The sequence below is a fragment of the Palaemon carinicauda genome, chromosome 4 (genome assembly GCF_036898095.1).
Source record: "Palaemon carinicauda isolate YSFRI2023 chromosome 4, ASM3689809v2, whole genome shotgun sequence".
Lineage (NCBI taxonomy): Eukaryota > Metazoa > Arthropoda > Malacostraca > Decapoda > Palaemonidae > Palaemon > Palaemon carinicauda.
The window spans coordinates 45400274-45425799 of NC_090728.1; the positions used below are offsets into that span (position 1 = coordinate 45400274).

The 25526-nt window shown below is 33.8% G+C and overlaps 1 protein-coding gene across 1 annotated transcript in view; it reads right to left on the reverse strand.

Moving 5' to 3' along the window:
* LOC137639920 (uncharacterized) overlaps window positions 1-25526 on the reverse strand; it is a 103809-nt gene that overhangs the window by 47185 nt on the left and 31098 nt on the right. The window contains exons 3-13 of the mRNA XM_068372211.1: window positions 25315-25526; window positions 24966-25178; window positions 23612-23856; window positions 23273-23403; window positions 22062-22253; window positions 11171-11302; window positions 9540-9905; window positions 6238-6379; window positions 5156-6087; window positions 2816-2982; window positions 322-459 (exon numbers count right to left, since the gene is read on the reverse strand). The exon at window positions 25315-25526 is cut by the window's right edge and continues 4 nt beyond it. Coding sequence (XP_068228312.1) covers window positions 322-459; window positions 2816-2982; window positions 5156-6087; window positions 6238-6379; window positions 9540-9905; window positions 11171-11302; window positions 22062-22253; window positions 23273-23403; window positions 23612-23856; window positions 24966-25178; window positions 25315-25526 — 2870 coding nt within the window. The remainder of the gene's footprint in view (window positions 1-321; window positions 460-2815; window positions 2983-5155; window positions 6088-6237; window positions 6380-9539; window positions 9906-11170; window positions 11303-22061; window positions 22254-23272; window positions 23404-23611; window positions 23857-24965; window positions 25179-25314) is intronic.

A 25526-nucleotide genomic window follows, 5' to 3' on the forward strand; every position in this document is an offset into this window, starting at 1 on the left:
CCATTAACTGCTAGTGTCTCTCATTACTTTACTTAAGGTATGTCTCTCTTGAAAGGAAAAAAATGGAAAATTCTAAAAATTTTATAGGTAAATGTCAATAAACTGAGCTTTAAGAGAACAAGCAAGATGAACATCACAGAAATAAAATGGTTCCTAACATCTCTTGAAAGGAAATAAATGTAATGCTTGATTATATAACAGAAGAGGCAAAACCAACAAGCAAAGCAACACTAACATTAGCCAAACATGGTACATGGCAAACCATGAACACCCAGAGCAAGCACCAATATGCACAAGCAACTACAATACTATAGCTTTTACCTGTAGAGACAAATCAGTGTTAGGCCGTGTACTGGTTGGATGCTTTGGCAGAGGCTGTTCCACCGAATCTACCATCACATCCAAATTATCAGGCTCAGACGTGGTAGGGGTCGATGACCCAGTGGAAGACCCTTTTCCCTATGAGGTCAGAGGAAGCTTATTTGATGTTAAACCTAATACTAACGTCATACATTACGGTACTCAAAAGATTAATTTGGTCATACAACTCTAACCTGTTTTCTCCAAATACCTGAGGTTGCCATATGAGTGGTTAAATGTAAAATGTTTCATCAAGTTTAAGTTAGTAAATCTGTTGTGTATAATTGATAAATTACAAAATTTTTGGATTAATAAATTAGTATTCTGTGTAGCAATCCAAACAACTATCATCTCTTAAGATATTACTTTTCACCTTCATCAAAATTCTCTAAAAGATTTACCAAACTAAAATTAAAATCTTAGTAAAATAAATATATAGTGATACATGATAACACAGTGCAGTAAATAATGTGAATTACAAAATTGATATACACGGCATAACCAACTATATATTGGTAAAATTTCAAGTGTATCGCGTCTTGTGAAATATCCATCCTAAATTTCCAAAGATGACACTAAGAATATATTGAAAACTGAAATTTCTCATCGAGCAAATGGAGATATATTAACTGAAAAAAAAGATCCGAAGAATTCTTTCGATGGAAAATCAATTTACAAAAATTGTAAAACTCATCATGTCTTAGTAAAATGTTTATTTCTCATGTAATTTTCTATTGAAAAAGATGTATGGTTTGAAAAATGTAGATCAGACATCATATTGACCATGCAAAAACTTTAAAGCATTCAAATTTAAAACTATTGCTAGTTATACATAGAATCTGTAATTACTGTACTACAAATCGCATTACCCTATCATTGGTGCTGAAAATTCTAATAACTGATTTCAAAGAAAAACTCATTTACGTAATCTGTTTATAATAAAAATGTAACATTATATAACAGGCAAAATAACTGCATAACTATTGTTTAATAATAGGAATAAATAATTTTCATGCAGCAGTGTAGCTAGTGCAGACCAACATCTTCATAACCATTGGCATCAAATACCCAATTAATCTGTAAATACCAAAAATCATACTCAAACTCCAGTTTCACATTTGGACAAATATATATCATGCAATTATCTAATCCCAAAATTAAGTCTCTTTACATATGTATTAACCCCACAGAAGTATGCTTAAAACAAAATATTATGTAGTAATTGTCATTTGGCAACATGCAAACTATCCCACTTCATATTACTATTTGGGAGATTATATTTACAGGAGATAGGACTAACTATTAAATCAAATAAAGTTAGTCATAATTGATTAAGCTTCTAGATATGAAGTACTTTCAAATGCATTTATGTAGAACAACTATTAAAGCCAATATTAATCCCTTATTTTAAATATAGTTAACACAACAGATTCATTTGAAATAACCCTTCAATTAATAATTTTCTAATCTTCATTCCTAACCAAAATATTATCAATTTGAGTTTCATTTTATCCACCTAAATATGTTACCAATTAAATGAATTCCACTATTCTTGTGATAGTACATTTTCTAATGTTAATGAAAAGGCATCGAAACGTAAGTTTCAGTCAAAATAGGCTACAGAGTGGCCCTTTAGCTAGCATTGAAGCCTTATTGCCTAGACGGGTTCTCAGGGGGAACTTCAAAAAATAATCTTCAAATTATGATTTGCCTGTTCTCAGAGGTGTAATCATTCCATCACACAAACACTTCAGGCTGCCATAATACTTAACCTTGCACTCAAATTGCTCCTTTTTCTGACCTGTGTCTTTGGAATGGGTCAGTGAAATTCATGCTCTTTATTAGTTAACCTCTTTTATTAAGGTTTTAATAAATGTCCTTTGCTTTCATTGCATTTTGTGCTATATAATTTCAACCTTGTATAATACACAGTATTGTACTTATTTATATAAATATACATCTTGCACATAATCAAATTTGACTAGTTTTAAACTTCATAAACAGAATATGATGCAGAATACTAACGAACAGTCTACACTCTCCAATAGTGCCAGAACTTATGGTACCGTAAACAAACCTGAAATCTTAAGTTTCTGGAAATACAGATAACTAATAACATCCATATTGAGAAAAACTTGCTGCAGTCATTTAATGACTATGACCAGAAATGTACTTCTATGGGATTAAGATTAATTCATCTACTCTATCTTGCAGTTACAGCATGCCAATGATGAATAATAACTAAACCAAAGTGACTAGAGACGAACTATACTACCTATAGGAAAGCTCAAGCATCTTTTGTGTGGTACTAATGATGTACAATACTGATTGCTCTCCACCTTATTTACATCTTCAGCTTGTGATCAAGAAGGTTCACTCTCCTATGCTACATCATAATTCAAGGATGAAGAAAAAGAATAAGACAACGACAAGGATGACCACTCGGCGAACTTACCCCTCTAACAACTGCCTGCATGAATGCCTCCTTTCCAAGCTTCTGCCGTTGTTTATTCATAGCTTGTTCCATTTTCCTCTTTTCACTTTCTATTCTCCTTCGTTTTTCTTCTAGTTTCAACCGAACGTTATGTAACTCTGATGCCATTATCTGAGGCTCCATATCATCTGAAATATGAATCAACCGTTAATGGTTTAACTGAATATCCATGCAAATTTCTTAATTCATATATCTGACGACTGCTAAAAAGTGCAGAAAACTTAACTTTTAATATTGTATTCTCCCAAAATCCTTAAACACTGAGGAAAATTAAGTCAAATCTTGCAAAACAAACAGAATTATTGGAATGAAACACTTTCTGCTACCACTACACATCTACTGCTATTAATAATACTGTAATGTACTGTATATTTTTATCTTTAAAGTTTATCTATATGAAATTATATACCATTTCATAGTGAAAATGTATCATTAAATAAAGTACATATAAATTATTTTCAATTCCCTTTTTCAAAAACAAAATCTTAAATCTTATAAATACCAAAAACAGTATAAAAGCAATGAACTAATTTTATTCATCTTAAATGATTTTACTTACACACTATAAATATCAAAGCAAAGGAATAATTATGTCTTGTACTTCCAAGTTGTAATTTGAAATTCAAATGGAGATTGCAAACCATAAAAAGTTCTACAGAATCCTAGTTTCCTATGTAACCAGCAAAGAATCTCTTGTTATTTCTCTACATAAATATCTTGAACTAGAACACTGAAAAATAGTCTATGTATCATAAATCTTGGAAATGAAAAGTATAAAAAACTAAGGGAATTCCACACTCCCTGAAAGTCTTTAACATTGTTACCTACTTCTACTGTTGTAATTTGTCGTCGTTATAATGCATCATCAAGCTGTACATAATTTTACTCAGTAACTTTTGGGATATTTAATTAGCAAATATAACTAATGTGAAAATGAAAAAGATACTCTATCTAGACTAAATCATGTAAATTCCTATGAATAAATGTTATTAAAAGCATGCTTTAAATCTACCTTCTCTTTTTAACATCTACAACTAAAAGCAAGGGGGATAATGAAAATGTGTTGTATTTCTTCATGCCTGAAAATTCAAGGCTCCGATATGCAACAAAACTTTGACATTGTACTTTCGTAAAATATGTTTTTTTATTATGATACATATTTCAAACTTTAACCATATAAAATTTGGAAAATGTTTTAACAAAAAAAATTATGAATAAAAAGTTAATGATCATCTATTACATGTTTATAATCAATAATCATTCTACCTCTCCATTTATGTATTCTTCTATTTGCTCGAGTTTCAAAAACACCACAGTAAACTCTGTGAAACTGAATTCACTTTCATTTCTATTACTTTTTATATTGTTTACATGTAACACTAGTTAGTAAACTGATTCTGGGTCTGGCAAGAAAATCAATCTTACCCTAATATATGACAATCATATTCATACTCATCTTTCCAGATAAATATTGTTGTGTCATGTACTGTACTATATCAATTGTATTCTGTCTTTTACCTGGATGTTTGGCTATTACCCATAAAAGTAGGCACTATGATGGAAGGGTAATTGCAAGCAACGGGTAATTGCAAGCAACGGGTAATTGCAAGCAACAGGTAATTGCAAGCAACTAATCACCAGTAGCTTATTGCTCAACTCCCCTATCTAAGCTACAGAGCTGACAAAATATTTATAACTATGTTACGGAGAGGGCGATTACTCGGTAAAACTTTAACTAACAACGTAGTCTTGTGTCCAGGTACGCATGTGTTCTTGATAGTCTTGGTTTTGTTATTGTACACCTTTATGAGTTTTCTTTTGTATTCCATTATAAGATATCAACACACTTTTGCTCTTTCTCATGCTCACATCCATTCAATGTAATTTTGTTTCCTATAATAATTTTTACTTTTCATTTTTTTCTTCTATTTTCTTGACATCTCTCACTTATCCCAGCATTATGCAATTTTCACAATGTTTACTTTTGGAATAAATTGTTATATTTGTACTACCAGCAATTAAATATATCAGTAGTTTTAACAACATTATCACTAAAATCCCACCAAAAATATGTACTTATCACCCAATAAAATACCAATAATTTCTCTTGTATTCTTGAATGTTTCCATGTGTTAATATAAGTATTTACTAATATTGATCAAAATAAAGCACAGAAGTGAAAATAAATGTACAATGCTAGATCCGAGATAGTACATGTGTAAGACCTGATGAAGCATTGATAGCTTATCATATTCCCATACATTATAAATTAAAAAAAATTCAACGCTATCACAAACTTACCGCCAACAGACTTGTTATCATCAGACTGAGTTTGTGCACTTTGCTGTTTCCAGGTAGTTTGATTTGGGAGGGCGGCAAAAGTAGTTTTCTTTTCAGATCCTTTGCTACTTTTCTTTGCAGTCTCTTCTCTGTCACTCTGCATGTATATTATATTGATACCAGTTGGCAAAGTTTCTTTCAGCTTCGATAATTCAGCAAAACTAGTTGCCTTTGTCATTTGTTTTTCTCTGTCGAACGAAATATCACTTTCACTGCCAGAATCCATTGTTTCTACATAATTTTTTCTAGGATGCTGCACTACTAATCTTTCTTTGCTAGTATACTGCGAGGAATCTCTCTTTTCTCTTTCTAAGGCTTCTCTTTCTAATTTATCTACTAATCGATTATCTAAATCTTCTATACTTCTCCGTTGGTAATCTAAACGTCTTTCAACACTACGCTCTCGACTACTTCGAGACTCAGGTCTGGTACTACCCTCCCGAGACTGTTGTGAACCCTCCCACACGGAACTGTCCCGTCTGCCTGAGTGAGTGAAAGGTTCCTTATCAGGATTTCTGGATATATAATTTAAATTGTCTTGGCTCCCACCAAAATTTTCTATAGTTAATTGTGAGTCTTCAGCACTAATCGAGTTTCTACGGGACCTGGAACGCCCATGAGGTCTTTCTTCGTAACGAGAGGGCATCCCAGCAGCTGGCAAGTCCGGTTGGGAATTTGTGAAACTTCCTCGCCGGCCTAAACCTCTACTTCGTTCTCCCATTTCTTCTTCTTTGCTATCCATGTTGAATCTCTCTTTGGTTGCTGTCCTCGAAGAATAATGGGACTCTAGATCTTGAGGTCTAGGCGATTGTGTGCGCATCATATCACTAAGCGTAGATACTCCCCGGGAGCGCTGTACAACAAATTCTCCCTCTTGGCCATCACTCACAGAGCTAAAAATGAATAATAAAACTCCAGTTAATCATAAATTACAATCATCTTTTCCATATATATAAATATGAGTTAGAATGAATGTATAAATGTTCTTTTAAATTCATGCAATCTATATTTTATCACAAAAAATGTCAAGATAAAGTACAAACCTGTCTCGACCACCATAATCACTATTATAAGAAGAAGGGGCATTTTCAGAACGCTGATCTATTCTTGACCTAATATCACTCATATCATTCAAGTTCATAGACTGAGAACGTCGGACACTGGGGGCGCCAGCTGGTTTCATGGCTGTATTAAATCAAAATGAAATTAATACCTTAAAAGAAAATTATTCTTCACTAAAAATTCTTTCCACTCAACCTCATTCACAATTCATTTTCCTCTTGATTTGTAAATAGCAAAAAGAAAAAAAAATAGATAAAAGTTGAGTAAAAACGTCATTGGGAAAATACTAACTTTTATATCGTAGACAAGAAATCACACTTAATATTACAAGGTATTGTTTCAACACTTAATATTTTTGCATGCCAATATGCATGACTGTATACTATAAATGCAAAAAAATACCCTAAAACTGCCATGCCAGCAATAGTATGCAAAATTCCCCCCCCCCCAAAAAAAATTGATCAATGAAAAGGCAAGACCTATATTAACTATGGGTAAAATTCCTGATATAGCAACCTCAGTGTAAAATTAATAAATTTGGCCAACATTCTCTACTATCAAATAACCTCAGTGGGTTACTATGCGACTATAACAGAACCTATATTTCATGTCAATAATGGAAACCTCATTTTGTTCAACTACTTAGGAGATAATGGGAATTATTTTAGATAGTATTGTATTTTACCTAGTACACTACTAACAAAGACCTGAAAAACTACGGAGAGCTGAATAAAAAGTTCCATTAAGAAAACAAAATTTAATATCAAGCTCAAAAAAATTTTTGATTAAATTTTACCTTATACATTGTATCAATTTAAAATCCCAATGAACTGACAAACTAATAATGAAGAATGGTAATACTTATCAATTTATTTTTTTCTAAAATCTTTGTTAAAAGTTTGGACATTCGCGTAAAGTATGTTTGAATCTATATTATCCTGTCAATGACTGAATTATCATCATTAATCAGATCAGAGTTAAAATTTTCATCCCTCATAGAGCAATCTGAAGGGTATATTCCTAATTCTAATATTGGGATTCTATCTACAAAATTGCAGCCCCTTAAAAAAAAAAACCTTATTGATATGCTAGACTGAACATGCCAATAACAAAATCTCTCATTTGCTAAAAATATTTCACTCCCTATAGGTTGAAGTTTAGACATTTACAAAATATACCTAAATAGTGTTGACATAGATTGTGTGTGTACAGGCACTGGGTCGTAAGCATTATTCATCAAACATCCATGAGCAAGACCAGTTTGAAGATCAGATAAAATACCGGTAATTTCATTTTGGTGAAGTTTTTTGTTATAATGAATGTACCTAATCAATATATTTGATTAGTTATACATGTAATCCATTATTAGAAGACCCATTATCATCACCAATGTCCCAGATTATCTTTGATATAATTCCATCCATTTTCCTGTCTTGAGTACTTTCCAGCTTTAATATAATCAACTGTATACCTTTCTCCAAAATTTCCTATAATAGGCATTCCCAATGATATCCGTTATCCTATATCCACATCTATTTTTTCAACAAACTGAAAAATAAGAGGAATTGACTCGAGGATTACATCAATTTCTTATAACTCTATATCCCATATTAAATTAAAACCATTAAATAACATGGTAGTACAGTATTGAATTAATAAGTACAGTAATTAGTCTGCTTAATGGGAAGCTCTGCAATTGCAAATTACAACCATGGCAGTTTCTGCATCAGCTTTTATCATCATAATCATTTACTCAATAGTCAAGTTGATGGCCCACAACTGATGATCCTAGGCCTCATGAACATCTGAAATTAGCCCCTCAACTTTTACCTAGTTTTCCTGACATTTTAAAAGGATTTTTTTTTTAGTCTTAAAAGAGATAATTACAATTATACACTTGCTCAAGAATAAAATGTCAAAATATAACTGCTGTAAAAGACCATGCAGACAGAACTATTCAAAGATAACTTTTGCTACATACCATCTTATTACATTGCTTTGTCTTGTATGCATCATCTTTACAAATAATCTAAGAGGAACTACTAAAGATCATTCCTAAACAAAACTACAGGCATATGAATATTAAATAATATATTGTAAGTACCACAGCAAAACCTAGATTTCTGGTCTTGGGTGGAACTTACTCAAGTTGTTTCTCGCTTATGGACATACGAACATAAACCAAAATAAGGAAATATCTCAGCACAAATAAAACAATCTTTCAGGACTTTAATATCAGACTAAATACAAACCATCCAAATGCTCTTCACTTGTCCAAAGTTCCTAATTCAAGATACTTTTATAGTTTCACATAAAAATTACAAACATCTTTACCTCTAAGTTAACACAATAAATTTCAAATATTACAAAATTATTTTAACTTCCACTTAATCCCTCATTGTTTCCATGCTCTCATTTCCAAACCTTTTAAAAGAGTACTTATCCGAGATAAAATTCATTAAGTAAAACATGCATGTAAACATAAAAATCAATGTTATTTATTTAAAGGGTTACCATCAGTTGTCTATTAAACTTCTTGGAAAAGCTTAAAAAAAAACTCTGTGACAACATTTATGCCACAGTGAAACTACCAAGTTCACAACCTTAGCTTTCACTAAATCAATACTTGGTAATTGTGGCCTTCAATCTTACATATCACAAACCGAAGCCCCAGCCCTATCACAAAGTACAAAACAGTCAATTTTGGCCCATCACATGAAAATATATTTGAAAATTTCTTGATGCTATACAGTTTTGGATTGATTAATAAATGGCTGCTGGCAATACCAAGTATTGATAATGAAATAAGCCAACGTGCAAATAAACAAATTCCGCATAGCCTTGTGCACTTAATGCTACATTACATAGAACTTCACAGCAACTTCAGCTATTGTACAAACTAAACTCACCAATTCAATTCCTGTGTAACTGGTTACAACACAAGAATAATACACTAAGGTCAACTTAGGCAGTGCATCAAATAGCAGTTTCTGGTTAGCACTTATGGTAACTGACCATCAGAAGTATACTATAGTGTGCATTACAACAACAAAGGAAAACAATGAAAACTTCAGAAATACTATCTTTTTTTAGGTAATGTCATTACTTCATTTCAAATCAAATTCATGCAATTTAAGGAAAAACTAAACAACCAGCAGCCATTTATATAACCTGAGAAAACAAAAACTTATGGAAATCAAATTCTTGCAGTGTGCTACCAGCCACACTAAGCACAACACAACATGGTGCCACAAGGGTGCCAAGTTTGACTGAAACACTTTACCATAAGATGGGACTGGGTGACTGGCCCGAGCCCTTACACGTTCATGTGATAGGCCATGACCGTAGGAGGGGTGTTGGTAGGAGTCATCTCTAACAGGTATGTTGTAGCTCAGACCCTGTGCATATCCTCCTCCTCCTCCTCCCCCAAGGCCTCCATGGAGCCCAGCAGGGACCAAGTCTGTTTTGGAGGGCTGGCAAGTTTGGGCTGAGGCTAGATAGTACGAATACTGATCACCGAAGGTTTGTGACTGATACTGTCGCCAGCAGTAAATGCACTCCCTGTCAGTCACTTCATGATTGCAAGACCACCACCACTGGGGGTATATTGATCCCCAGTTGAAACCCCCGCATGCCCCTTCTTGGTCTCCTGTGGCGCCACAGTGTCAGAGACAGGCAAAGTCATTAGTTACAAACATTCTCTAGCAAAGGTGGATAAGTCACAGGTCCCGTCAATACCTACTCAACTGAGTTAGCATAAAGTCTGTTGGCCTACATGTGCAAGTTAGGTTATTCACAAAAAAACAACTACTGTACCTGAATTACTAACAGTCATGAAAGTACTGTATACATCTAATCAGAACCTTATTCAAACTGTCTTTACCTTTATAAATTAGAGAGTATAAACTGCAATCTTGAAGTGTGAAGCAAATCAAAACAATTTTATACAGTACCTTTACAAGAAATCTTGTCACCCTTAACCCTTGTCCCTTGTAATCTTTGATTATAACAAGGTTACTTAGATGTAAATCAATATAGACTTTATTAGTCAAAGCCAAAACACTATCAGTATCTGAAATATCAATCCCACATAAAACAGTAATGCAAAATAGCAAAGCATAAGACAAAGCAGATACCAGTTTAAATTAAAGGCAGCAGAACCAGCTATATTTACAAGTGATACAGTAATCATCTTTTCATAGTCACATTCAAATCTAAGATCACAAAAACACTGCTATTGATGAAATCTTTTTCCCAATTTCCATATGGCAATGTTTAACATCATTCTTAATAACAATCAAGTCATTTGCTCAGTATTACAATCTACACATTGTTACCTTTTTAAAAATTTAAAATGCAATCTTTTGAAGATATATCATGTCTTCTCTACAAAGATACTGCATTAATTACTTCATCACAATTATATAGCAATTCCTTGAGAATTTCCTGCGGTATATAGTCTATTAACTAAAGAAATCGCAGCAGAAATAGTTTCAGCATTTCAGTGTATTTTTGGTTATATTTAGTTTAAACATCATGAGTAACTTCTCTCTTGATGTATCAACAGCAGTTGCTGATAATTTCAAAGACTTATTACATGTTCTTTGGCATCCAAATTTTTAAAGGGATAGATCTTGGCCATGCATCTGAACTGCAATTACTAGCAGTAACTCAAGTTTTAATATTTACACAATTACTGCATTTACAAATAGCTGATGAATTAGCAGGATTAAAAATATGTACATCGCCTTAAAATAGATAAAACGCATTAGTATATTTTAATACTACAGTAAATACCACAGCCAAATGAGGTTTGAGGTTCTCATCATGCGGTTAGTACTTCAAATTTTATTTCTATATAATAATTTTGACGCTTTTCTTTGCAAATGTCAAAACAAAAATTGATAATTTTACCATCATGGACGGAGACACGATCACTTCGTTGATGATCCCGTTCCGTCAGGGAATGCTGTCGCCGCACCCCAGTCCCTGAGCCCGATCCTGATCCACTGCCCCCGGATGAAGGGGATTTGACTCCACCCCGACCTATTCCATTAATAACATACAACACGCATCCATCAATACATTTGGAACATATAAACAAAAGCTTAAGAGTATAACTGGTCTTATAGGAGAAGCGTAATCAAGCAACAAAATAAGCTCAGAATATATAAATAGATTTATTCAGAGGAATAAGACAGCAATCATACCAGATAAGAAAGAAAACCTACATAGCCTACACCATGCAATGCAAAAGATGAAAGAACAAATAAAAGAAACTTGGTCCATAGAGATATGATATCAATTTTATCTCAAGTTTGAAAAGGCCATTGAAATATAACTTGAAATATTTTACCTTAGAATAAGACAAAAAACACCACAATCTTGACAGTAAATAACAGTGAAATATGGAACATTAAAATAGCAAGAAAATTCATAAAAAAATAATTCTACTACTAACACTAAGCATAAGTTTAAAAACACAAGCATCCTTCATTACATTCTATAAACGTAATCTATACAAAAAATCATTTCCCTATTTCTTTACTTTAGATAATAATTTGTAAATCTACTGTAAGACAACTGAAGTTAATCTAGCTCTTGTCGGGAAAATAGTGTGTAATTGTAAAATATCTTGATGTAGGTCTCTAGATTATTGTCCTAAGGGATTTTATCATGGACCTCAACAGATATTTCAATTATGGGTTTCCAAAACCGACTGGCTAATCAATAATCATTTCAACAAAACTTCCAATATTCATTACTGTATGCTTCTCTCGTAAAGCCTGGTTTAACACCAACATTTACCCCAAAAAATATTTCCCCTTTTCATTCCTTTCAATATGTTTATGCCTCAAGTACAGTACAAGTATTAAAACAATCTGGCAGTCAATGGCAATAACCTCACCTTGGGTACACCACAGAACCTTTGCCTTTTCAGTAGTTGGAGCTTTAAACCCACTCCAGATTATGGTGCATTGTATAATTTAAGCCTCTACTGGATTTATTATCAATTCCTGTGAGATTTGCTCAAGGTAGTTATTGCTGGGTGATCATGATCCTTATTCTCTCTATATCTAATGCTGGAGAGCAATATTGTGACTTGGATCATTTTTGCGAAGGATGCGATTTGCTTTCTTGTGCTCTTATGAAGATTTATGTTCAGCTAGTAACTGAGCCTTTTAAGAGCTCCAAACATAAAAGGCAACTAACATTCAGTTCAGGGGAAAGCCAGAGAAGACTAGGCTTGTTGATTACTGTGGTGGGAAGATGATTATGCTTCTCTAGCTTTTTTTCAAAGCTTTCATGGATTGAGAGTAATAAGCAGCATAAGCTCTTTACATCTGTTGCTTGGTTTGTTAAATTGAAGATAAAATCTTTGCGCAAAGGCAGTGATTCTAACATAACGTGCCCTGTTTCCAACCATAGGCTAACTCCTTACGTTTTGCCAAGCAGTTCTAGTGCACCATTTAGTAAAGGTTCTGATGGTGTACTGTGATGATGGAGTCAATAGCCTTTACTCTAGCCTCGCACTGACTTAACTCAGATCCTTTGATATGCTCTTTACAACGCCAAATTCCAAGAAAGAAGACTGACCTGGTAGCCTGGATCTTAATATCCCTCTGTTGGCTTTAGTGGACACTCACAATCAACCCCTCCACACCCACGTTAATAGCAGTAACTATCGCATGGTTCCTGTAGAACAGAAAACATCAATAATTTATTAAACAAATCTTTTAAAGATTCAGCAGGAGCTGAACAGTTGCATCATGTTTCAGATGGCGGTGCACATCAGTCTAAAGTAAGCTTGACCATTAGCACATGTCTAGTTCAAGAGGATGAAGTTGGTGTCAGTTCAAATGTGGATGAGACTGCCTGGAACAATAGCTTCTTTAGAGAAATCCATTCCAATGAGTCACTAAAAGATGAGAGCTTTCCACATCATCTCGATCGAAACAGAAACTGTATTAGATTTGGTCACAATTCATATTCCTGTGATGAATTGGTGGGATGATCCTTGTCAGTTATCACAGGGAGTGTCCTTCAAAGGGAGTGTCCTTCAAAGGGAGTGCTCCGGACTGCTCTAGATTACTGTATCTCCATCTTTATGGGTTGTGGCCGAGGACGGAATCAACTCCTCCTATCAATTGCCTGGAACTTTTACTGTTGTTCAAGGCCATTCAGGCTCAGGAATTGCAGGTAATGGAAAAGGGCATAGCTGTATTTTCAAACAACATGCAAGCACTGCACTATTTTTGGAAACGGGGGAGCCTAGTCGAAATACTTAATGTCATGGACGTATTTGAGGGGAATGAGCCATAACCTGAGAGAGGGATCCAATGTACTACTGTCTGGCCAATCAAAGGACACAATAACTTTCTAGTGGTAGTATCTCAATGGGTGGCTGGTGCCCTGACCAACATACTACCTACTACTGATATCAGAAGTGCAGCTACATTCGGGAACAGTCTTTGTAATTGGCACCACTGGGACTTTGCTGTTGCTGGATAATCAAAAGTGCCGTTGTATAAGGCGACTCCCTTAAAAATGCGTTGAAACCTTTTTCAAACCATCTATTATATCACCCAAGCGGCCGCAAACAATTCAGTCGGTAGACATAGAAGGAAAACAATATCAGCTGCTTAAAACAGTTAAAGAAGGGAAAAACAAAAGACTTGCCTTCCTGGGAGAACGTTTTGACGACTTCTTCTTAGTCCCGAACTTCACCCATTGAACTTCACTCCACGAAGCACATTCAGGACACGTGTCCGAAGGCGAACACACCTTACCCCTACACGAGGAACAAAGGGAGTGCGGATCCACATCGGGCTTGGACAAAACGCTCCACACGACTTCCCGGCCCTAGGCCCAGGACAACAGCGGGCATGCTCCATCACGCACAAACACAATACTGTACTGCCAGACACAGGAACGTAGCGGAAAATGAAAGAGAACGCTAAGAAACACAAGTGAAAACACGAGGGAATTTAAGTTAAAACCGCGAAAGCACAAGGGTAAGCACAACAGACCACGTGGTACACAAGAGTCGGGGACACAAAGGGTCGCACTGAGATATGGAGAGCGTCGAGATGATATTACGACGCGACCAGAGAACTTACTGAAGGTCAAGACCCAAGCTAACATGCAGCCTGCCTCGAGGTTGCCCTCAGGGCACGTATCCATCCGCATAGGCCTATCACCACAGAAAACGGAAGTAGGGTAAACTACATAAAACTCTGGTCGGTTGAGAGGAGGTTCCAGGTAACTCTTAAGAAAGTAGTTCAAGGTAAGTCCCTGTGTTGGAACAACTAACGTTTATAGGCCTACTCCTGCGATCTTGCATATTGTGCAACACCCAAATTTTCACACAACTCCCCCACACGAAAAAAAAATTATCGTGTATCTTGTATCATGCGAGTTCCTTTATTCAAGAGCAATCATAAATTTCATAACTCATTCCTTCACTTACCCATCTCCATCAGAACATCATCATCAGGGGATTTTCAAAGAAACTGAAAGAATTTGAATATTGAAATTTATTACAGTATTTTTTCACTCGCATAATGTTCATTCCTACAGCCCTCCTCTTCCCCGATGATTATTGATATCAGATCAGAAGGATAAGGACTTGGTTTTGACTTTGACTGACAAGATAAGAGATTTGTGGCGTACCCATGCCAATGTTATTGCCACTAACTACCAATGTGTATCAATACAATGCAGTACTGTACTAGATGACATAGCTTACTGAAAGGAAAGAAAAGTGGAAATTTTGTCATAGGGCAAATGTTGGTATCATATGTCTTCGAGAGAGAAGCATTATGAACATGAGGTGACTAGAAATAAATTTTTAATTATCAAAATTCTGGTTTTCCCATTTAGGACACTGAATTATATTCGGACATTAATCTTCGACATTTATCTCTACTGTACTACTACTAGTTTGAATTACCTTTACAAGCCACTGGTCTACATAGTAGTAGTTTCCTGGTATGTACCAGTGCTTTTGCAATTCATAAATATATGGTCTGATTTTGCATAATGAACTATCTTCTAAATTTTTGCACAATTAATTCTATCTTTGGTAATTTCATGAAGCCTCTTTACTTCTCACACTACGTGTTGTTTTTTTATACTTTCAATGTTTTAATATCTTTTTGGTGAGAAAACATACTAATATTGCAATATAATTTTTTTCTCTTTTTGATAACACTACTGACCCTATTACAGATGCAGTTTGTGTCAAGATTACTAATATGTTGAAAAATTACCAATTTTAGTAACATTTTCATCACTGTTTTCCTATTGCTGATTACTTGGCCTTTCAAACAAAAATGTCTTTCCTTATATTTGCTTACTGGACATATATCCTTTGATGGATGTGTTGATACATGTAAATAATTTTTGAAGTAAGTAATGTTATTTCATAGTCTTTATAAAATAAAACTGATTGTAAAATATAGCTAACAAGATTTGAGAGTTTTATATACTAGAAAAATTATATAACCAGTTGAATAAAAAAAATCTTCAGATACATAATGCTGAAATCTAAAAACTTTCCAGACTGCACAACTACCCTAAAGGTTTTCCACGACTGACATTAAACATTAAATATTAAAAGTTATATCATAACTATATCCTTCCCCTTTTCTGAAAAAAATTGTTAACCTATAACATCACTTTTTCATTTTGAAATCATTATATCCTACGTTGAAAGAAATACAATACACAAATGTTGACAAAGGTCAGAGAAAACTTGAAAGGGAAAAGTAACAATGAACATGCTTAAAGCTCAAAGCCGGTAAGCTGCATCCCATCCTAATTCAAAGACATGCAAACAAACATCCAGGTGCGATAAACAATTATTCATTTCAAACACATTGTGGGAGAAAATATTGGAGATATAACAACCACAACTAGCAAGCTACTCTATTTTTTCCATAATCTTATACATCTGTTTAAAAACGCCCACTAAAAACAAAGTCCATGTACAGTCATTGGTCTTTCAAAAAAAAAAAGTATTTGTTTCATAATCATATACAATATTAGCAACACTTACTCCCATACACAACATCCAAGAAACAGTCTATATGACTATAGTGTTTGTATGTAACAAAATTTCATGTATGACTTGTTTTAACTTTTCAATTTCTACAATCTAACCATGATAAGTCAAATTGGCCTAATTATGCATATCTCTTTTGTCCTACATTAGCCCGATCTCAAGCTGTTGTAACTTTAACTCTGTTTTCTTTGAAACCTTTTAGTACTGTAGAAAATTGACACAATAACGGAAAAACAAAAAAGATAAACAAACCCTGAAATATACACATTCACCCTACAATAAAAATATTGTTCAACAACTAACCTTCCCAAAACAATACAGGCAATTTCACTAAAAAATCAACCATTTATCAAATGCAAAATTGCCCATTTTTCAAGCGATGATTTTTAATGCATGTCAACTTACCAGGTTTAAAAGTGACGAAGCCTTTCGACACATCGGCTTTCACAGAAACCAAGTAAATAAAGACACAAAAATCTCCAATTCTCCCTAAATTGATACCTTTTGTACATATTGATTGTCTGTCACTCATACTATGACACCATCTTGAATGCAAACAAATATTTCACATATACATTACAGTAACCAATTATGCTGGATTTACTGCTTTCAAAAAGCTCAGGCAATTTATCATTCAACTTAAAACATCAAGTTATTAAAGCATGGAACCAAGAGTCCAACCACATTCAAATACATTCCTTAATTTCATTTCTTTCTTCAATACTCTGTATATTTTTTCCCATCATTCACAAATAACACAATATTTCATTCATGTTTAAACCATTAGAATTTCATCAAACTTACATTTTACCATCACATGAAATATTCTACTTTTACAGAAAGATTAGATATTAGTAAATTGTAACACACATGGTTATATGATTCATCATTTCATTCCTTACAAAAATTTAAATGAGAAATTCTGAAAAAAATAAATAAACAGAACTTTAAGGAAAACACACACTTCAATATTTCAATAAAAGCATAATATTTAAGTCTGCTGGAAGCTAAATCATTGTCCATACATAAAATTTGCCTCCCATTCAGATATCTTACAATTGTATAAGCAAACACTGCAACAGGTACTACAGGGATAAGTAACCTATGCAACCCCTACAGACTGACAGGAGGGTATTTGATATAACAAAATAAGGAATGAAAGCAACCATAAATATAAATGTCATCTCAGATTCATAATAATGTTCTTTTAAAGGATAAGTAGTAATGGTGAACAATATACACTTTTGGAACTAAACATTTACAACTACAATATAGTGATGTCCCTTCTACAGACTATGCATTTCAACAGTGTACTGTACTGTTAGTGCTGTCTTCTTTCTTAGTCACTTGTACCATAGCTAAAAAATTGCATATTAGCAATAGTTTAACTCCATTTAAAACTAAAATCCCAGGTTTTTCAACACTGAAAATCAATTACCTTAGACTAATAATCTCATTATCTTGATATAAATCAAAGTCTAGAAAAACTACCTCCACTAGAGGTAAGGACTAATTAAATTTAATCCAATTTGACTTTACCCAACTCATTATAGCATGCACACTAACTACCAGCATCTGTGTTGGGTCAAGGCGCCACACATATCAAGAAAGTTGTAAGGTTACTAAGGAACTACAACCATTTTCTATTCATAATACAAGATACAGATATACTTATTGTAAGGAACTAAAAGTTTGCTGACCTACAATGCCCCATTCACTGACTACATTTCCTAGGAAAATTTAAATGAAATTGAAGAGTATCCCCCGGCTAAAACAGCAACATAAAGTGGAAGCGGTAACATAAAATAACACCCTGTTGTATCAAAATTGATAAGGCTATAAAAGACCCCTACTATGGCTGAAGCTACAAGATTTCCATAATGATTGGGTTCCCACCCTTAACCTATTCTCTTATATTATTTGTTTATCTTGCTCTATTGCAGTCTGAACCTGAAATAAAGAATCAGCACTGGCGGATAGTGGTATATCCACAATGAAGACTTCTTTTCCTTTGGTCCCTTACAAGGATGTTAACCTATAAGGAGTTTTAGCCTTGATAGAAAACAAAGAATATGGTAAAAAGCTGAATGAACTGATTCTCTGAAATATTACATGACTAAAGTTTGATAAAGGAGATTTTGAATTTCTTCTTGTTATAAGGAAATCTCAGCATTTTAGAGTTAAATTTTATACTAAAAAACAGTCACTGTAAAGACAAAAAATCATTTTTTTTAATGATTAAAATCCTCGCTCCTAATTACAAGATTCTACCACCTTTCCAAGAGGAATCCCTACTTCAAGAGGACTCTAGATGAATCTGACTTTTCTATTCAAGAACAAGAATTCCCAGGTCAAGTAGTGGTAAGAAAAATCAAATAATTCCTGCGTAGTTCCACCAACAACAAATAACTACATTGATTTTGTGTATACCTCTAAAACTTTTGTCTACAAATTTTGTACAACATTCATAAATCTTATATCATTAATACAGTAATTAATTTGCAACTGATCTGATTTTTGGTAAGATTTATCCAAGAATAAATCAAGTCGTTACTCCATATCCAAATCTTTTAATGAGTGCTGTATTTCCTAGTACACTATCAACATCATATCAACATATATATCTAGTGTTGACCTCAGCTGTTGCCAATTATCCAACATTCTAACCATGCTCTGTCTACATCACAAGAGAATCATCAATGGTCAAAATTCAAAAAAAAAAAAAAAAAAAAAAACTGCAAGTTCAAACATTTCAGTTTTACAGAAATTTTGAGAGAGAATTTTAGCAGAATTTTTTATATAATTTGAAACTACAATTTACATTATATCAATCCATTACTACAAATGAATGAAAAAAAACACTACCAAATATTTTACATCACCAGAGCTCAACCCTTTATTTGGTTTTTGTAATACTTAAAACCCACTTCAAACATGTACTATATAGATTTTAGTCTTCAACTTTCTGGAAATTATAAATCTTTTTCATATAATACATACTAAATCATTCACAAACATATCTTGCATTTTTAGTAAACCTACATATACTACAAACATACTCATTGCTAATAATTATTCCCATGCTCATGCCTTGGATTTAAAATGCTTAGCTATACAACATGCTGTATCATCCGAATTTTGCAATAATAGCCTCTAACCTCAAACATAAAACTCATGGGGAAATTCATTTTGAACCTTCAAGAGGTCTCGATGCTACCAAAAGATATCCTTTCCACAAATACTGAGATTCTGTTTATATCAAGTTAAGTTATCCACAAAAAGAATGAATTGAACTTAAGTTTCTCACTTCATTTTGACATTTTGCTTTTTCTAAATGTGTAGCAATAACGTAAAAGTATTCTGCTTAATAGGACATCATTGTCATAAGTAATCTGTATAATTTGACTGGAATTTCTAGAGAGTTAAAAACTAAGAGATTTAAAAATAATGCATGAAAATACAGAGGCCAGTACAAACTGGTTCTGTAACACAAAAATGTGACCACGCCAGAGATTCCATCAAATACACATACAGCATTGTGCTTAAAACTGTAATTACTGTACAAGGTGATTAAGAAATTAAAAAGCTGTTGAATCATCCAATCTTGATGATTAAGATTTAGAGCTTTCAAAGATGAAAAGACTGCTATCTATGTCAAAAGATTTCATCAAAGCTTCAAGTGGGCAAATTAATCAATTAAAAAAAAAAAAAAATTTGATTATATAAAGGAATTTTAACCCAAGAAAAAATAGCCTAAAGAGATCATGGCTGAAAAATAAGGAAATATGTATCGTCAAATTCTAAATTAAAGTATCTTTGTCATTGAAACCACAGTAACTGAACTTCTTGTAATAAATTCTATACAGGCCTAAACCTTACGACTAGCACCTAATTCCGTCATTTAACCTTCCTAATTTCTGACTGAAATCGATAATGCAAGAACAGCACAGATAATAAAATATTTGACGCTTTTCATGAAAGGACAAAGCCTCAACCTCAAAACCACGCTAAGACCAAAATGGCTTAAAAATGAATCCCTTAATCCAATGACCACAATTGCCGATTATTTAGCAGGCTATGTCAACCAAAATAATGGCTCCCACTGCTTTAGAAAATGGTATGATTGCTAATTCTATTGGTTTAATATATATTATGCCATACATGTAGCAGGTGATGATTGAATAAGAACAGATTTTCATGTATTACCGTGTTAATCTCGTGATATTGCTATTGATACTGAATTATCAACTAAGCAGATACTGATAAGATTCATCTAAGAATTTTTTGATAATAGAGAGAGGCATAGTGACTAGGAATCACAATAGTGAAGGTGAAAGTGATATCAAAAAAGAAAACAGTGAAGGTGAGATTAGTTTCAGTGAAATGGTGGAAAATATTGGCAGCTTCAATACGAACAGGATGTACTATATTCTGACAATAAAGCATACAGCACACAATGCTGTTGTCTCTTTTATATGTACATTTCATTAATAAAAACTATATTATCATTGGAAGCATTTAAATTGGTTTACATTTACATTCAAACAATTATTTCTTTGCACTTATCATCAAGAGGACAGCCATTACAAAAACTTCAGTTTATGGCAAGATTTTATGAATCATTTACTGTTAAGATATTTTACTTCTGCCAATCTATTGTTTTGGTTTCTTGTACTTTTTTTAAATTGATAAGAAATACAGTAAAATTGAGCCATACAAAAACTAATAGTGATTTCATACATTCAACATCCAACATCAAACTTTCTATACTGTAATCCTATTTCCCATTTATATGTGAATAGAGAGTCTTATTACCCTTCAATTACTACAATTATCAACAAAGGAAACTTAATAAAAGCTGTTAGGGTTTTAGAATTTCATTCCCTGAAATGACTTTATAAGAAAATTATAAAACCAAAAACTGCGTATATTCATGGTTTCAAATCCTGAATAATAGTACTTCTGTTTATCAAATAATAGTCCCATCTGCAACCATACAAGCTAATACTCTTCTGGTCGTTATGGGAACTTGGATGAGAAACTATTCAAAATGTTAAAATGTAGATATGGTTACATAGAGAAATTATCATATCCAAATATAGGAGACACTAGGATAAAACTTAAAAACCCCCGTTAACTCTACAATCTATTGGCTAACCAGGACATTCTCTGTCATTCAGCTAAATGATTCATCCATAATCATACCAACGCTGATAGTAAGTACATTCAAAAGAAAGCATTCACAAAGACAAACATATTTGCTGAATGTTCGGATATCACAAACCTCTATCAGAGGACCAGTCCCCCTATAATTCTCTCTACATACCTTTCGGTTAAACTTGCCTAAAAATCCACTAAACGTTTTGCAAACATAATCCTCGTGCCTAATAAACAAAATATATTTAAAAATAATCTGAACTGTAAATACTTTCTTTGATAGAGGTAATCAGAAACTGAAGAATACCTAACCTTCCAGTGCCTCCCTATAATACTTATTCATCCTGACAGTGCCCATCTATGGAAAACTGTAACTACTACGTAACAACTACTTCTACTTCTAAAAGCATTCTACATTCATGCACTCAAATAAAATCACTACAACTAGTCATACACTAAAAAGAAAATTCGTACCAAAGTGCCTAAGTATCAAATAACATCTATTAATACAGTAATTCACTACAAGCAATGGAGTGAAGGGGGAATACAGAAAGGAAAAAAGCAACTCAAGGGTTAGTATACCTCTCAGCGTGGAATAAGGAGACCGATGATGTGAATGTGTGGAAGACCGGGCAGAGGAGTAAGAGGAGGAGGCGGTGGAGTGGGCAGAGGAGGGCGAGAGGCTCGCTCGGAGGTCAGGGATGACCTTCATACTCCGTTGGTACCCACTCCAACCGCTACAACCACCACCACCTGTACAGTATACCATAGGACCTAGGTTGTACATTACATACCGACATAGCCACGCAAGCAAGAGGCAACACTGCAACCACACACAGCAGTTCTAAATCAATAGTACTGTAATACCTGCAGTGCTCTTGCAACAACTAATTTTATATAATTACCTTTATTAGTCAATCACTCCACTGTGAAGTGCTTTGTTAATAGCAACTACAGCCTAATACATGTACTTTGAATTCTAACTAAATTTTATAAAGAAAACCTCTAATGAAATGCTAGTTATGTAAATACTTAAGAGCTAATACATGTACAATCTAATGTGCTTTCTGTTACACCAGATGCTATGCATGATTGAAACCAATGAGCTTGCTTCAATAAAACCACGCAAAGATCTTTCCACTTCAGATGTACTGAACATATTTGTACTGGAAATCTTTAGTAAAGATGAAGGAAATATAAATATATAGTTGGACTTATGCAAAAGATAAAATCATTACCATCAATCCACCTGCAGTCTCAAGCACACTTTCTATATGACAAGTCATTCACCAAAGCATTTTTAACCCTTTTACCACCAGGCTATTTGGAAATTTCCAACCCTTAATCCCCAGGGGGTTATTTTTTTCCCAGCACATTTTGCAGTATATTTTTTTTAAATTGCTCTAACAGCCTTAATTTTTGTCATAGAGAGGTCAGGTTGGTCTCATTCTCTTGGAAAATCCCTGAATTTTTTCCAAAAATTATCAAAAATATGAAAAAAAAAAAAAAATTTATAGCATTTTTTTGCAAGGACGTACCGGTACGTCCATGGGGGTAAAGGGATGGGTTTTGTGAAACGTACCAGTACGTCCTTTGGGGGTAAAAGGGTTAATATATAAAAGTTAAATGCATGTTTCAAGATGATGCTGCTTCCATGTCATCTAGCTCCCCATCAATAACCAAGTCATATTTTCCATTCAATAAGTTGAATGAAGAGAAAAAAAAGGACAAACTTTCTCTTGAAAGCCTTGACTAATATTAAATTCAGAGGAAAGCCTTCTGTTATAACAGACCTGGTGATGAGAGCTGGATGAACTTGGAGGAGGTCCTCTTAGTACCTGGTAATGATACGCAAGACACTGGTTCCAGCTCCAATAGGAAGAACAGCTCTGCTACAAAAGCCAGCACATTCTGCTTTATGGAACTGAAAATAACAATATGAATCTTCTTACATTATCCTAATTCAAAGTATAAAGATATACTAAATAATTCATTATCCTAATTCAAATCATAGATATATAGCAAATAAATCCACTGAAAGATTATAACATTTAAAATCAATAAAATATTCATTGCCTGACGTAATATGTAATCACAACATTCTATTCATGAGATACTCCATCCAGTCTTACCTGTGCATATATACAATATCTTCTTTGGTTAGGAGGCAAGGGTTATAAGGTAGGCTCTCTTGGCAAAATTTAATGACAAGGCCAATATTATAAATAGAATCTGCAATGGAGGGAGGATCTGCAACAGCAATGTCTCCCCACTGAAGCTCTTGTGGACAATAAAATGCTATGAGGGCAGCCAAACCTATGCCATCGCTCAGATCGCTTAGGTCCTGAATTCGAGGAAATACCGGCAATTCCTGTTCCTGAAAGGTGAGGTTACATTTAACAATAATTCTTTGTATTTTGGAATGCATATATTACTTGAAAATTTTTAGATATCAGATATGTAGGAAAAAAAAATCCAAAACCTATATTTCTCCAAAAACATCTCCATGACTTTTAATGAAATTTCTAAAAGGAACTTCACCAAGACAACTAGCAAACTATATGTGTCTTATACTTGAATAATTAACAACTATTTTTGGGCAAAGCAATTCTAGACATTTTTTCTTTACTCTAATAAGTAATACATAACTTTGCTATGAATCATCTTCAAGAAAATCAAAGTGGTTAAAACTCCTAATCTCCAAAAGCAAAGTCATAGAGAAATATTTTCTCATTTATGGTATCACCACCAAACATCAAAACCTAATTATATACAACAATCTTTAAAGAATTTTTTCATTTTATGAGGAGCTTCAGCTGGAACACAAATCACCAAATACTGTAAGATACTTGACACTCGGGATGGGGGAAAGACCCGTAAGTAATGCACGATGGCAGCAACTCCCTACAGAGGAATATTTCTTTGGTAACATTTTCAGCATCATCGTTTTTAGATCGGTATCTCTTCATGAAATTACTTGTGAAGCAAGTTCTCTCAAACTCTTCCATCTGAAGCACTTTCAGCCAGAATCAATCCAATCCAAATATTCAAATATGAACTTTTGATTATTTTTGGATTAGTTGATAAGATATTTTCTTTTTAATTTACTTACCTTTTCCATGTTAAAAGTAAACAAACATTCCTTTGGATTTAATAATTCAAAAGATTACCATACCTATGTTATGTCGTACTTGTAAATAGGTTAGTATAATTCTATAAACTAACTGCTGCTTAAAACCTAATACTGATTCTCGGATTTTTCTTTTGAAGTTCTTGGGGGGAAATTAATTTTATTATTGTGTAGTTGCTTATACAGTAAATCAGTGTAGACTATGAATAAAAAAAAACTATATTCAAGCAAAAATAATTTTCTGCATTACAGCAATGTCTTCAGTTATTACAAAAAGGGGAAACTGTATCAACACCGCACAGATCAGTCCCAAGATCTGATGCCTATTAAGAAACTATCACTATTACATCATCTACCTGAGACTGCACGTGTTGGTGTGTTCGTTCTTGTAAGGCTTGTGTTATGTGGTTGATCCACAGCACCAGTGCTTCCTCCTGATCTTGGGGTGTGCGTTCCGGTTCCTTGCTAGAACTGCCGACTCTCTGTAACACTACGACAGCTCTCTCTGCTACAACCACTTCTCGAATGTACAACGCCATCATGGCCTCTATTACAGCCAAATGCGCAGACTGTAAATAAAGTTTCAGGTTGAAAGTTGGTCTTAAAAACATACTAAGAAATTTGAATTAAAAATTGCAGATTAAAACATACCTAAATGGTACAAAATCTTACTATAATACAGTAGTAAAAAACTTAAAAAGTTACCATTTTGATAGGCGTGACTTGGATGAGCACAGTTTCTGTGAGGGCAACATCGGTTGGCTCGGCTACGTACACCCCTTTCCTTGCCAAGGCTTGAATGATGTTCCAATGACTCAAATTATGAAAATTTGGGTCCCCATAGATGTTGGCCAATGCTGAGCAATAGAGGTCAGCATTGGCCAATCTGTGGACAATATTCGGCTTGAGATGTTCGG